This window comes from Xenopus tropicalis, chromosome 1 (genome assembly GCF_000004195.4).
Source record: "Xenopus tropicalis strain Nigerian chromosome 1, UCB_Xtro_10.0, whole genome shotgun sequence".
Classification (NCBI taxonomy): domain Eukaryota; kingdom Metazoa; phylum Chordata; class Amphibia; order Anura; family Pipidae; genus Xenopus; species Xenopus tropicalis.
Genome location: NC_030677.2, coordinates 139840748 through 139856601, shown reverse-complemented (window position 1 = coordinate 139856601; position 15854 = coordinate 139840748). Strand labels below are relative to the sequence as shown.

General features: G+C 39.0%; 1 protein-coding gene across 2 annotated transcripts in view; it reads left to right on the top strand.

Moving 5' to 3' along the window:
* Positions 1-15854, top strand: part of LOC100485637 (myosin-7) — a 126191-nt gene that overhangs the window by 80929 nt on the left and 29408 nt on the right. Inside the window, exons 1-2 of one of the 2 annotated variants that reach the window (XM_002939015.5) lie at positions 13208-13292; positions 15458-15666. In XM_002939015.5, coding sequence (XP_002939061.1) covers positions 15466-15666 — 201 coding nt within the window. In that variant the 5' untranslated portion in view covers positions 13208-13292; positions 15458-15465. Of the gene's footprint in view, positions 1-13207; positions 13293-15457; positions 15667-15854 lie in introns of those variants that run through there. The other variant, XM_031891173.1, reaches the window with a different exon arrangement.

Genomic DNA, 15854 nt, shown 5'->3' with positions numbered 1-15854 from the left:
CATATTGTATATATGGGAGAGCATTTAGAACTAGTAGTAAAAAAATTTCCACTAGAGGTCTCAATACCCATCTTTCATTAACCACCAATGTTTTTTCTTTTTAAGATGACAGTGCTGTTAAGACCCACCAGGGAAGCTGTCTACAAGGGTGTTTGTCATTATGCTTACTTAACTCTCCAATTGGACCACAACAAAAAAGATTTTTTTTAAAGACACAGCGGCCGTCATCAAAAATCCCCTTTTTCAGTGGGGACCAGTACTGGTTCAACATTTTGGGTCCTCTGTGACATAATGATCCATATTTAAAAATGGATAAACAGGGCCAGAGAGATCGTTACCCACTACAGTTGTATCCAAGGCACTATGGTTTAGCTCAGATAAATAATGTTTTTTGTGTACAGTCAATCCAACAGCAAAAAATGATGTCCCTAATTGGCGTTTTGAGATGCCTGGGCAGTAAGCTGATTTTTCTTCCTAACAATTTGGGCAAACGTGGAACATTTTATTATTTAACCCCCTGTAATATCATAAAGCATACACATGACTCTATGGGCAATTGGGCATGCAGTCATCCTTGTTTTTCCTAGATGCATTTTCTATAATAAGCACCAGTTACTAGTAACTTTCCCTTCCTGGAAAATGCATAGGTGAAAGCCTCTCATTTCTCTGTTCTGGGACAGGCGTGTCTCTGGGATGTTTCTGTACCTACTTTATAACTTTATGCTACAACATGTAAGGGGATATTTACACTTTGCACCCTGCCCAGCTGTTGGTGCCTGTAGGATGAAGACTGCTTTCCTAATGAATACAGAACAGCAGCAAGAGCCCTGACATAAGTGCTTCTTCAATGAGAACTAAGGGTCACAGCCAGACTGGTCTGCATATTTCTCAATTAGTTCACTTCTGTTATTGTTCACAACATACAGTGTAAACTGAGTTTCACTCTGCATAAATGAGGTTAGCAAAATGAGTGTAACAAAACACATGAACATTTTAATGTTTCAAGATCTAGGAGAGGATCTATTGTTCCTCAGTGTATATAATAGCACCCACAAATTGCTTTGCACCTGGCTTGTCTCCTCCCGGAGCTCTGAGATAGCCGAAATACTTTTATTAAACCCCAGAAAGTCCCAGAATGGAACTAGGGATTATACATACTTATGGACAAACAACAGCTGTTAATGCCACAGTCAATCTTTCCTCTCTGTGTCTCTCCATTATTTCAAGGGTAATGGGCTGCATGTGCATAAATATGTTAGGATGTGGGGCCTAGAGACTAGCTATAAAAAAATAAATGTGTACCAAATGCACAACAACTGTTCCTAATACACTGCAATAATCTAAAATAATCTTTTTATAGCATCCTGTCCTTGAATTATTATATCTTTGGTGTTGTTATCAATTTTTTTTTCAAATGTCTTTATTCTTTATGATCACTGTCCTATTGATTCGTAGCAAAAGTGTAAGGCTGATGCCACACGTGGCGTTTTTCGCTGCGTATTTTCTCAGCCTTAAAACGCCGCACAAGCCACACAGCCCCTGACAATGGCGTTTTAATCCCGTTTCCATGGTGCTAATAGTGCGAAATAGTAAAAAACGCCGTGTATTTCCGCTAGGTCTGGCAGCTGCCTTTGTGTATACATAGGAATAGCTTTCTGTGCAAATACTGGCATATTTCGGCAAACGGTTGAAAAATCCGTGGTAAGGCGTTTTCTAGCGTATTTACGCAGTGTGGTTTGCTCCGAGTCTTTTCAAGTTATTTCTATGGATGATGATATTGTGTGTTTTTCAGCCACCGAGAGAATTAGAAAATACGCAGCGTAAAAACGCGCCTTAGTGTTTGGAAACCTGTTAGGAAATGAAGTACACAGCTGTGTGTGTCTGCTAATACATAAGCCCCCTGAAGTCTCTGGTTTCAGTGGACACACACCACCACTGAAAATGCCTTTCCCTCCGAATCCATTAGAATTGGTGCATGTAAAGCAATCCGAGGTAATCATGTGAAAATACCTCCTGAATTTTTGTGCAATTGCCGAGGGTTAGCAAGTGTACAGTATAATGCATGAAGCATGTAAGCCTTTAGTGTAATATAATTTAAGAACAACACTTTGGGTTGTCACTTGCAAAAGAAACATAGAAGCCTCCTGTTATGTAATAATAAAATTGGCAGTGAGCATGTAGGTTCCAGTTATACAACGCTTTTTATCAGTTGTATCCAAAGAATGGGGTCTTAGGGGACAGTAGGACTTGTGTTCTAAATGGTCTCAGACAGTCTCATTTTCTAATTAGCTTTTCCAGCTACATTAGTTTTTCCTAGTGCCATCTATAATGATTATGGAAAATGGAATTTACTATTGCTCTGTTCATATAGTGCATCATGGCATATTCACACCTCTGCATAAAATTTTAAATTAAATTTTTAAATACATTTTATCTTGTCAGTAAGTTCACAAAGAACAAATGCTTTCATGAAAGAGATTATCATCTGCATATGGTGCTCGCCTGCGCCACAATGAGTACAGTCTCATAGGAAGTATGGGTCTGAATTTCTTCCTGTGTTCCCCTGTACTGAAATGCATGAAGGATCCATTGCAGGGGAACACAGGTAAAAACACTCGTGTCTTAGAGTCCTAAAGCCAATGCACTATGCAGTACAGATATAAAATGTTGAAGGGGAAGTGTATACAGGTATGGGATCTATTCTCTGAAATGCTTGTTGCATCCGATTTTCTAGATAAATGTTAGGGTTGGCACCTGATTTTGACCTGGACATCCCGGTTTTTCAAGGGGCTGTCTGGGTCAAAACCTTCTGCCCAGTTTTCAACATTCTGAAACGGGGAAAGAAACTCTCCGAAATAACCCAGCCCCTGATGTCATCACACAACCAGAAATGTCATCATGTGATGACTTTGACGGCTTGCATGATGACGTCGGCGCCTTGCATCGCTGGCACTATCACACAAGCCTCCAAAGTCATGCACACAACATCAACATGTGATGACATTTTTGAAGGGTTTCTGCCCAGTTTTCAGAACCCCTTTGTCCAGGTTTAAAACTAGGCAATGGTGGCAACCCCTAATAAGGTTCTTTCTATAATTTGGAAAAACAGAGAAAAAGGCAAGTAGCCAAAAAATAATAAGTGTTTGCTTTCAAGGGACTCTATGACATACCACTACCTTTGGGCTACAAAATGTCTCTGAGAGTAGAAGGCCATGTGCAGTTGAGGCACATGTAATGCACAAACTTCTTAGAGCAGCACCTACTTTGAAGGTTTTAAAGCTGAATTTTAGACTTATTTTTCCAAGTTTACTGTCTCCCACCACCTGTCATTACACACCCATCCACTGTGTTAGAACAAATGAGGTTTGCATATCAAAGATTCCAAGGCACCAAGTTTGTGATTATTACATGTCTGCAAAAACACATATGCTCTGAGATATATATTACTAGCTCTGTCAGTCCATGAAAGTTATTAGGTGTCAGCAATAGGAGCGATGCAGAGAGAGCTAGAGAGACTAGATCTACATTTAGAAACTCATTCCTTTTGTCTTCATCACTTACCCATTGTTACTAAACTGATATCATGTTCTGATATTTCTCATGACCCATACCTTCTATGCTGACTATAAACTCTTTCCTGTTTGTCTTCTGAGAATAAGTACTAACCGATGCATTACACAAGCAAAATAGATTTTTAGAATTTTTTTCAAATTATTCAGTTTTACAAACATATTGTGTAGAAGTGGTGGTTGCACTGTTTCACTGTGTTGCGGGCAACTAATCTCCCCGTGTGCAAGAGCCCTTACAGCAGTATCCCTTGAATTACTTGAGAATTGAGTGCCTTCAATCTATTAATCTTAGCATGGTGGCTAGAGTTACCCATAACAATTAGTGTTCACATTCCAGCTAATTGCTAATTGTTTCCTATTGCTAACTACACTGGTAAAATGTGTGTGCTTATGTTAATACAGTGCTGTCAAACTGACGGACCCACTCTGTGTGGCCCCCCATCTGTCAGGCTGCTGTGACTGCATACCTTTGTGTAATCTTAAATAGTATAAATACTGAGATTAGCTGTCCCCCTCCACTGTTCACACCTCACATTCAGGCTGTAATCCCCTGTATTGTTCACACATGCATGCCCCTCCATTGGTCACACCTGTAAACCCCTTCATTGTTCACACCTCAAATCTATGCTGCCTGTGTTTGCCATATTCTGCCTGCCTACACCTCCCATGTGTGCCATACTCTGCCTGCTCTATGCTGCCTGTGCATGCCATACTCTGTTTACCCTATGATGCCTGTGTGTGCCATACTCTGCCTGCCCTGGTCTACTTTACCTGTGTGTGCCATACTCTGCCTGCCTTGCTCTACTTTGGCTGTGTGTGCCATACTCTGCCTGCCTTATGCTGCCTGTATGTGCCATACTCTGTTTGCTCTATGCTGCATGTGCCCTATGCTGACAACAAGAGTCTAACTGGTCTAGTGCCTAGATTGTACTTAGATTGAACCTTGTACTTTGATTAAGTTTCAGTAACTCTGCATGTTCTCCCATCTAAACCTTTTTTTGAAACAAATGTACCTGAAGGCACAACCACATCAGGGAGAAATTCCATAACTTCATAGCCCTCACAGTTAAACCCTCTTTTTGCATCTCAGTGAAACCTACTTTCTTCTAAACTGAATGGTCTGTTGGTAAATAAAACATAAAAAGAGTTTATTGTGTGGTCCACTTTAAAAATGTAATTATCATATCCCCTCTTTAAGCTTATCTTCTCCAGTGCAAACAATCCTACCTTAGCCAGCCTTTCTACATAACTGAGAACATTATACCCAGGGTCGGACTGGGCCGCCGGGACACCGGGAAAAATCCCGGTGGGCCCCGGCCCTAGTGGGCCCCAGTGGCCCAGTCCGACCTTTGCCGGCGCTCCCAGCTACTGACTGTTCCTCCCCGACGCGTTCAATTTATACGCGCTCGGGGAGGACGTCAGGCGGGGGCCCTTTGGGGGGGTTAGGGGACGCGGCTGGGGCACCTGCAGGGCCCCTGGGGCGGGAGCCCCAGTGGGCCCTGCACCCCCCAGTCCGACCCTGATTATACCTTTTATCAACTTAGTCACTTTTCTTTGGACTTTCTCTGTTTCATTAATATCCCTTTAGGCACTAGAGACCAATACTGCACTGCATGTTCTAGATAGGATCTTACCAGTGCTTTTTAAAGGGGAAGAATGACCCTCTCTTCCTGTAAATCTATAACGTGTTGGCCCTTCCTGCTGCTCACTGACATTGTTTGCTACAGCTAATTTTAATATCCATCATGTAACTGTGGCAATACACAGGCCAATAAAAGACCAAGTTGTCAGCTTATTGGCCTGTATATAGGGCCCTCCAACTGGGCTCCCTTACCAATATCTGACCAAAAGCCAGATAGGTAATGATGTTGCAGGTTTCAAAATCCCGTTGGGTTGAGGAATGCATCAACTGGTTGGTCCTTGCTTGACAGTAATTTTTGTGGCTTGTATAATAATACTGGAACGCTTGTTAAGAACTCTGCATTTTGGGTAAAATTGTGTCACATTTTTGCATTTTTGTAAAGTGTGGTCACAGTATGCTTGATGATGCATCTTAATCCATCACAAGTCACAAAATTTCAATGCTCCAGTAATAGAACAACAAAAAATCAATTATAAATGCAGCAGATTGGAATAAACACTTGTTAATACTGATGAATTTACTTTGTGTTGCAACATTTTTGTGCATTTACAATGTGTTTAAAAAGCTGGAAAATTATTTTGAAACATGAATCTCGCACCTTAGTTTATGAGCCCTTAATAATATTTAGGCATTTCTGTGTTATTTTAATAGTGCATTGTGTTGGAATACCAGCAAAACATTCCTTACATATGTTGCTCCATTATAAAAGCTAAAGAATGCCTTTCAAGTGTCAGCTATTCTCTTATCCAACTGATCACTTTTGCTATAATCTTTTGATATAATCTTTACATGTTTACAGTTTTTTTCATACCATATTCTGATTTTGTTTACAAATAGTTTTGTAGCTGACCTCTGTTTTTTAAGGTGGGAGTAGAGGAGATGTTTATATAGTTACAAAAAAAGTATTTTCAAATATTGGCAAACTATATAATAGGGAAATAAAAAGGAGCTGGCAATTACACATACAAAAAAAAAAATTGTACTACAATTTCTCCTGTATCAAATCTTCTCCACATATGTCAGTGTCTCATAAGTTGAAGCCCCAAGTGAAGGTCCAACCTTTGGCAAGGGCCTGCCCAGAAGGTCCAGCCTAGCTCCTAGTGTGCTGCAATTTTTCTTATTTTCTTCATTTGCACATGCAAATTAGAGTTTGGTTTTAGCTGAGTTCATCAACAAAATTTTTGTAGTGAATTTGGTATTCCTTCAAATTCAAAAATTGTGGGAAAGGAAACTTTTGGCCTTTTATGCCTATGCCATAGGTATTCCCCAGGCTTATAGTTCTATACAAGAGTAAAGAGGAGAAATTGAGGGAAGGATAGAGGACTGTGCAACTATAGCCATGCAAGCTGAAAGTTACCCTCATAGAAATCTTTATCTCCCAGCCTGCTCAAGAAATATGGAAAATAATGTGTCCCTTATAAGTAAAAAAATTAACAGACTTGTACTAGAGTATGTAAAGAGAAAATACTAGGAGTATAAGAAAGTTGTGTGAAAAGAAGAGGAAAAAGAGCCATATTGATATGCTTTAAAAGCTACTCTATTGAAAAAAGGCACATCATTTGTGATTGCCTTTCATACCAGATTCTAACAAAAAAATACTATATGTAAGACATTGATAAAACTATCAAGGAAGACACAATTAACAAACTATTTAGGTATCCAGAATAATTTACATTACAGCAAACAGGGCAAATATCTTTATGGATGGAAAGTACATTCTGGCTAATAAAAAGTAAAAATACTAGTATACACATACTACATACTTTTATCTATCTATTGTGACATGCTGACTGCCTGTACACGCAATTTTGGGGGAATTAGCAATGGTAGGCAGGCATGCAGAGGATCTGGAGCATAGAGACAGGGACACCACGTCCTCAGACAAAACACAGGTTTATTCAGGGCCAATTCTTCCCAACAGAAACATAAGACATAAGTTCATAAACATACAATTCATGGTTGTGATATGTCCCTCTTTCAGGGCTCTCACCTTCCAGGGTTAGTTCCACACTCTGGAACACTCAGGCTTCACATTAAGCCTTGCTGACTCCTCTCAGCACTCATCCATCTGGCCATAACTCCCTCTGCTCCCTGCAGTGGCAGGTGGCACCCCCAGCTCTTCTGGGAGTTCCTGACACAGGCAGCCCTCCTGCCCTGAGCCCTGCTCTGAGAGTGACCTTCACACAATCAAGGTTCAATTCTAACTTCCTGTGTAAATCCCACAGCCCTTTTATTGGCTGCTCATCTGCAGCCTAATCAGGCAGCTCCCTACAGCTGGCCAAATCAAAACCTTAAAGGGAGTTTGGAATGGAGGACCTAACCAATTAACCCTCCATTTACTCCAGGGACCTATTCATTTGGCTTTTCCTAAGCCATTAACATAAACCCAGCATCACCTGCTGCAAAACCAGGCATTTTACCTGGTGCCATTTGTATCCCACCTTAAACACTGGTGGATATACACCAAATAATGACCTTTTCCATTGCATCTCTCACACTATCTATCTATCTATCTATCTATCTATCTATCTATCTATATCTATCATCTATATCAATCTGTCTGTCTATCGGTCATTGAGGTATTTTGTGAATTAAGCTACTGAGAAATGTCCTCCCCTTTTAACAAAACTGGGATTATCTGTCCAAATGATGCAATATATGCCAACTGTGTCAAAGTCATCCCTGGTCTGGCCAGTTCCTACACTCACTTTAATCTGATTCATTAAGATTGCTACTGCTCCGTTATACATTTTTCACAGGGATGGACCTTTACCTGCAAATTGCTTGTTTTTGAGGTTAAAACTCCCAAATGATTGTCCTTTTTAATGCCCACTTTCTCAATCATGGATGTTTCCCAGTACCATACCCAAGTTCAGTTGTTGGAATGGTTCACTCTTTAGAAAAGCAGTTATGAATGTAGCGATATTTCCTGGGTAAGCCTCAGTAGCACAGATGTTTTCTGACTTCCCTATTATTGGACTTCATCCTCTCTCTCCAGAGAATAGCATTTATATCTTTATTATAGTCCACAGATGGGAAACAGTCTGATCAGACTGATTATATTAAAGCTCTGACTTATACCCAAAGTCAGTTATGCATTCCAGGCTGGTACAGATGCCAGGTATCTGTCATTCCCTGTTGTTTCTATCTAGTGTGTGTGACCCTAATAGATGGCCCGTGAGTGAATTGGATTAGGTAGGCCCCAGTTAGTATGATAAAGATATCAGAGTTAGAACACTACTAACAACAGTTTGTGCAAGACATACTATTAGGGTTGCCGCCTGGCTGGTATTTTACCAACCTGGCTGCTAAAAATGATGCTTGATGCCAATGTTATTAATAGGGAAGAAAGATACATATATAGGAACGCCAGTATTGTTTTATCCAGAAAAGGTGGCAACCCTACATCCAATCTAGAGACATATTGTGACCTTGTATTGGTCTCCCCAGGAGTTTTCTTGGTGCATCCAAGATGTGCTTTCCTTCTTTGCCTATACATCTGACAATGTGGGTGTGGGGATATCAAAGTTCTGTCCATGGACACTTTACCCCAGGCATTTATAGTGGGTCTGCTCCATATTGTTATAATATATAATTATAATGTTAAAATATATAACAATAACAGAGCCTAGCTGGTGTGGTGCCTAAAAATCTGTGTAAAAGTAAAAAAAAAAAGTTTTTTCTATGTACATTGATTGGAAGCTTCATTGGGCAGGAATCTCCTTCCTTCTGTACTTAGCACTTAATCTTTAATGCAACTGTACTTTGTATTCATGTATTTGTATTATTGTATTGACCCCTGTTTGTTCTATTAATTGTTCTGCTGTACAGCGCTTTGTACATAAGTAGGACTATATAAATAAAAATATACATGTGTATGTACATACTTAATTTAGCATACACTAGTGACTTCCATCTAACTAATGGACCACACACACACTCTATTTTACAGACTGTAGGAGGCCTAATTGAAGCATTTGGCTCATAAAGGCATTGCCCTTTAACCTCTTAAATGAAAGTTGAGCTGTGTGAACAGTATGCGCCATATGAATTGTTAAAGCTATTCCGTCTCCATGTATATGTGTTTGCGTGTGTATGTATACAGTACCTGCATATGTGTGACCAGTGCTGAGCACTTATATTTCAAAACAATGGTATGTTTATAGGACTGGTTTTAATATATTCTCTTATGTGTAAATTGTTCGAATTCCACTGGTACATGTAAGGAAGAGCCTATGATTAATGTGCCTATATTTTTAATCACTTAATAAAATTTGCTTTTTACCACTGGAATCTAAACGGCGGCAAATATCTTTTTTGTTTTTGGACATGTGAGGAAGAGGCATAACATGCTAGTACTCCCAAATAATATTCAGTAGGAGACTTAACAACCATTTGTACTAAACATGCAGTGTTCCCCATTTGTATTCTGGAGTTGGCAAAATTAGTTGTATAAAAACCTCAATCCTATACAGGTATGGGACCTATTATCCAGAATGCTTGGGACCTGGGGTTTTCCGGATAAGGGATCTTTCGTAATTTGGATCTCCATACCTTAAGTCTGCTAAAAAATAATTTAAACATTAATTAAACCCAATAGGATTGTTTTGCCCCCAATAAGGATTAATTATATCTTAGTTGGGATCAAGTACAAGGTACAGTTTTATTATTACAGAGAAGAAGGAAATCATTTTCAAAAATGAGAATTATTTGCTTATAATGGAGTCTATGGGAGACAGCCTTTCTGTAATTCGGAACTTTCTGGATAATGGGTTTTCGGATAATGGATCCTATACCTGTATAAAGGTTATTAGACAAAAGTTTTCCTCATACAAGTTTGGGATTACTTTAGGACCCCTTTAATCTGGGGTTGACAGTAATATAGTTAGCATGGGGGTATCTTTATATGTATACGTACATATGTATAACATTATATATAAATAGCACTACTGGGATAGGCAGCGCTGTACAATTTTAAAATACACAGAGAGGACAAGTATAATAATAATAAATATATAAATTATATACAGAGTACCATATGGTAAGACACAGTTGAATGAAGTTCCCCACTCCTTAGAGCTTACAATTTAAGTTTTATTTTATTAACATCCTGCCTTACAGGTATGGTTAGTGTATTACTAAACGCACTACTAAAAACTTGCTACACACAGCTGAATTATTTTTCAGTTTCCTTATTCAGTGTAGAGCAGTGGCTTCCAAACTGTGGGCTAGCCCACTATGGATGTCACAAAGAACAGGCTAAGAGGCATACTCTGGATGCAACTACATTCAGGGGTGATCCATACTTGCCTCTGCATTTGTGCAGGCCAGGGGGGCACTGTTAGAGTTAAAAATTTGCTGGCTTTGATGAAGTTCTGCCTGCGGTAAGGTTCTCAGTTTGCCTTATTGATAAAAAAAAAAAAAACATTGACTAATGTGACACTTTAATGTAAATTAACATTTCCATTTTCTTTCCAGCCAGTTGGGGTAAATTTAAAGTGGACATTAATTTATTGTCCTGATTATTCCTAAATATATAGCAGGGTTTCTGATGTAACAATGTTTTCATATATCTGTAACCTTATTAGGACCACACTCATTCTATGAACAATATCGCCCTCAACAGCCAGGGGACACAGTGAAACCCCTGGTTAGAGGAAAGGTGAGTGGGGTGGTCCATTTATTTAGGAAAAACTTGCTTCATACTTTTAATTTTAAAAGAAATTCTCCCCCTTTGAGCATCTCACAGCTGGGGAAAATTGTGAAAAAGAAAGTATAGGGGTGTTTAGAATGCCCAATTATCGTGGAGCTTTCAAAATATGTCACACTGTATTAAAACTATTCAACCAGATAAAAGGAGGATAGAATGGTATCTCGCCCCCCCCCTTTCTTCTTGTTTTAGCCTGAAAGGGGGCAGCTGACAACAATTGCTGTATAACAGAGTAGAGGTGACCTCTGCAGACCCACTCTGCCTTATAAAGCTGTGATATGCAGATAAAGGACACTGATACCTCGATATTTATAGAGACCCTCGCCCTCCCTATTAACCTTTTCACCCACTCCTTGTGATGTTCTGCCGTCTGTCTGACAAGTGCTGACAACTGATATTCATCGTATTTCTAGATGCTGGAGTAAGCAATGGGTCTAGGCTAAACAGTGTACAGTAGAGTTTTCAAACTTCGCAGGTTCAAGCCCTCGCTTGTGTAAGCTATAATGAGCATGACCCTCAATTCCTTCATACATGTGATCTAAATGTTTCAGGTATAAACCCTTTTCCTTGGCTCTTGATTTACCTGCCTTCCCATCCATCACTTTGGAAGATACTAGGTTTGTCTTGTTTGAGGGTTCAGGTCCCATTTGCAGTTCCCACTTATCTCATAACATGTGTATAATTTACTACTAACTACATAAACCTTGCTATAGTTTTATAAGAAATCTATACCCCTGAACAATGCAGGTCTTTTTAAAATTTATCACATAAAACAGCTCAGATGTAAAATTTCTAAATCTTAATAAACCATTTTTATAAAAAAAAAAATACTTTTTTTTTTTTACAATATGTTCCATTAGATAATCCTAAACAGAAAATTTCAATTTTAAATACTAAGGGCCTATGGCTGGGATCATATGACTCATAGTGCACACAGACAAACCAAGGGCACACACACATGCTAGGTCACATAGGCCAATTAATGGACACAGTTCTGTTCTTTACTCTCACATTTCTTCCTATTACAGTTAGAGCTGCATTATTTCCTGTCAGGTGATCTCTAATGGAGCACACAGCCCATCAGAGATGGTGTAAAAGGGCAATATATATGTTTGAATTTGATAAGATTCTTTAATGGGCCACTTAATATGATATAAACTATCTGCTGGTTACGTGTTTATTCTGAGGGTATAGTTTTCATTTAAAAAAAACTAAGAGATTAAATAAGAATTCTGACTGGGCCCTTCCATCTCTTGCTTTGAGGATTTAACACCACAGTTTGGGAACCCTTGTCAAAATGGGCGCGGTCACGTTGAAAAAAAGACGAGCGTCAAAAAAAGTTGTGCGACAAACGCGTTTTGCAGATTTTTTGCCGTTTTGGGCATTTTCCTGTTGTTTTGCAAATTTTACACTGCAGCAAAATTGGGAAAGATCTGCTCATCACTATTTAATACCATGTAATTTGGTGCACCTGTAAATTGACTAACCTTGATTTTAATTATTCAGCTAGCCCATTAAATTACCACATGGTTCAAATGTTGCATATACATATACACTGCACCTTGAACAGATCTAAAAACTAGCGGGGATGATCCAAATGACCCCTACACTTAAAGTGTGCCAAATGGTCAGAAAAGTGACATGATGCAGTACACCTTCAGTCACTTGTAGGGATGCAGAAACGTTATCAGCAGCTTTTGAATGTGAGCCTTAGGGCCAGTCATAGTTGTATTATGTATGCCAACATATGCTTTTAAAGAGGGGACATTATAAAGCACCCTCACTGCAGTGTTGAACAGATATCAGAGTTTTGTTTTTCATGTGTGCTTGTTAAGAAAATGGATTCCCCTTATGATTCCCCTTTGTTATATGTTTGTTATAAACGTGGCACCCTAGTATTCTGTAAAGCAAAGGGTTGCTCAGTGCTGAGCATGTACAACTGAGGTTGTCTTCTCTTTTTTTGGCTGAGAAGGATTCCCTCATACTGACAGCATTTACTGTATCTGGCAACAAAAGGCTGATGTCAGTTCAGCACTAGATCTTTATATTTTGGGATAAGCCTGTTTAGTCTCCCTAGAAGGAAAGGGGTTAATAAGGGCTCCCTGGCAAATCCTCGGGGACAGATCACATTTGCTGTATAGTTGTCTCTCATTGGCCCCCCCCTGCTTTACTCCACCTTGATTCCAGCACAATGACGTTAGATGCTCAATTGTTCTCTGGGCTGTATTTGGGGGTGTGTGTGGGGGGTGGCTCTCAGACAATAAAGCCCAATTAGGGAGAGACAGGTGTGGATATATAAGGGTGAGTGTGAAAAATAAAGTGAATATCTTGCCACAAGATCCCTTTGCACAGAGGTTGTAACATCTACCAGGTGAGCATGAGCTTTATTAATACACATTTCAGGTTGCTAATGGCAGGGAATAATATTTGATCTTATTGCATTTTTTCCTACCATGTTGCATATCTCCCTATAAAATGCAAACATTTTTATTGCGCTTCTTCAATACAAATTCCTATTCACTGGCTTAGTCAAATCACACTCCAACAGATACAGTGTTACATGTATATCAGAAATAGGCATATCTCCTTTCCCTATAATTTAGTGTAATTTTTCTAGTAGTGGTGGTTTTTATAGTGACTGAGTACAGATATCAATTCTGGCACTGGCACCCCAAAGCACACAACACAAAAAGCAGCATTAGTGTGCAAGTAATGTCCATGTGTAGGTTCTACACGCAAACAGAAACCTGATCTTTCTGCCATCATCAAAGCAGGAAAATCTGGCATTTGGCAGCCAGCTTTGTCAGATTTTACACTTTGCACTTGCATAAGTAAATGAGACCCCATATCTTTTGTTTTTCTTATATTTTTCAATTTCTTGTCTGAACATATCATCAGGTTGCTGTTTTGTGAAATAAGGAAGTTCCAAACCAGTGACCCTTTATTTAGCTTTTTATTGAGCTATTGACATTGAGCTAAAACATCAAATTACAGGAAGACACCAGGCAGTTACCAAGAAATATCTTTTCTTAAACTGAAGTTATTTTTGTTCAGATCTACTCATTCAGTAAACCATATTGACCATTACCATATTTAGTGATGTGGTAATGGCAGATTCTGTTAATGCCTTTAAGAGGGGCCTAGATGAGTTCTCAAACAAGCATAGTATCAAGGCTATTGTGATACTAATATTTACAGTTAGTATTAGTAGCTGTATATATAGTTATGTATATGAGTGTATAGATTGGTAAGTATAGGTTGTGTGTGCTGGGTTTACTTGGAAGGGTTGAACTTGATGGACTCTGGTCTTTTTTCAACCCTATGAAACTATGTAACTATGTAACCATGTATTTTTTAGGCAAAAACATGCATATACAGTGTTACATGATGTGCTTGCTCCAGCTGCAGGTGTTACTGTGTGTGTGAATGGCCCTGGAGTGCAGCAAGGGATCCATAAGCAATTTTTTAAATGGTGGGACAGCACTCACATAAAAAGTACTCTGGTCAGGTTTATTTTTCAGCAAAGAGGTGATCCCACTGGGGTCCAAGGTTAGAGATTATATTCACTGGGATGTGCCTAACAAAGTTACACCTTGATTATATAGTTATTATACTTCCTGCAGACTGATGAATGGAATATATCTAATAAAGTCCTGCATAGATGTTAAAACACACATACTGTACCTTAAAGCCAAAATTGAATGCATTAGTGTAGTAATAAAGTAACACATGGAACATGTGGCAAAATGTAAGCAAGTAAAATACAAGGTACAAGCAAGCAGAGGTATGGGTTACTTATAAAATAAGCTTATAGAAATATCTGTACAAGTAACATGATTTATATTGTGGAGCAATGAAGTTATCAATAGCAACCATCAAGAACTTTGTTTCATTTTGTTACTTGTAGTAAAAGTATGATTAAAACTAACTGCTGATTGGTTGCTATTGCAACTACAGTTATATTAATTTACAGTTATGTTCATATATAAAACATATAATCTTCACAGAGGACGTCTATGTTCACTTGTCTCACAGTAGCAGTATAATTTATTCTATGTATAAAAATCTTCTTTACTACACAGCAAAAGTCCTTATTTTAGCTATGAGATTTTAAAAGTTAATAATAATAATAGCGAGGTAGTAGAAACAAACCACTGATCTTCTAAAACGCTAAAATTAAATTAAGTCTAAACCCAGTGCTAGGGGTACAAGGTGGCTTGAATTGCAGGGTCTGCTGTATGGTAGGTCTTCCTCCCTAGCTGCTTTAAACTACAAACTTTGTGGCCTGCTCACTTGTTTACTGTGAGCTGTGACATGGCAGTGGTGGAAGGGGGGCATGTGAAATTTTTATGCATGGGGGGCCACTTCAAATTATGCCACTGTCTAGGTCTCTTGAGTGACGGAAAATAATGCAGCACTTTTAAAACATGTCAGAAAAGAAGGGGGTAACTGTGTATACAATGACATACATGCTAGTATACTCACTGATAAGTGCCAAGTTCTAAATTCTAAGATAACCATGGTTATTTGTTACAGAATCAAAGATGGGTGACGCTGAGATGGCAGAGTTTGGGGTGGCTGCCACTTACTTGCGAAAGTCAGATAAGGAGCGCTTGGAGGCCCAAACTCGCGTATTTGACTTGAAAAAGAATATCTATGTCCCAGATGACAAGGAAGAGTTTGTGAAGGCATTAGTGGTCAGCCGTGAGGGGGAAAAGATCACAGCGGAAACTGAGCATGGCAAGGTAAGAACATATTAGTTATCTGTATAGTAGGAGCATTGCTTTCAACACCAAATCACCGAATCATAAGGTGCTACTGGGGTGTAAATAATTAAATAATTGAATACATTTCCTCTCTCCAACCATATGGGGCATGTTGGTATAATAATGCACTTTTGTTCTCCATCTGAGTTTTCCAATTATCTAGTCTA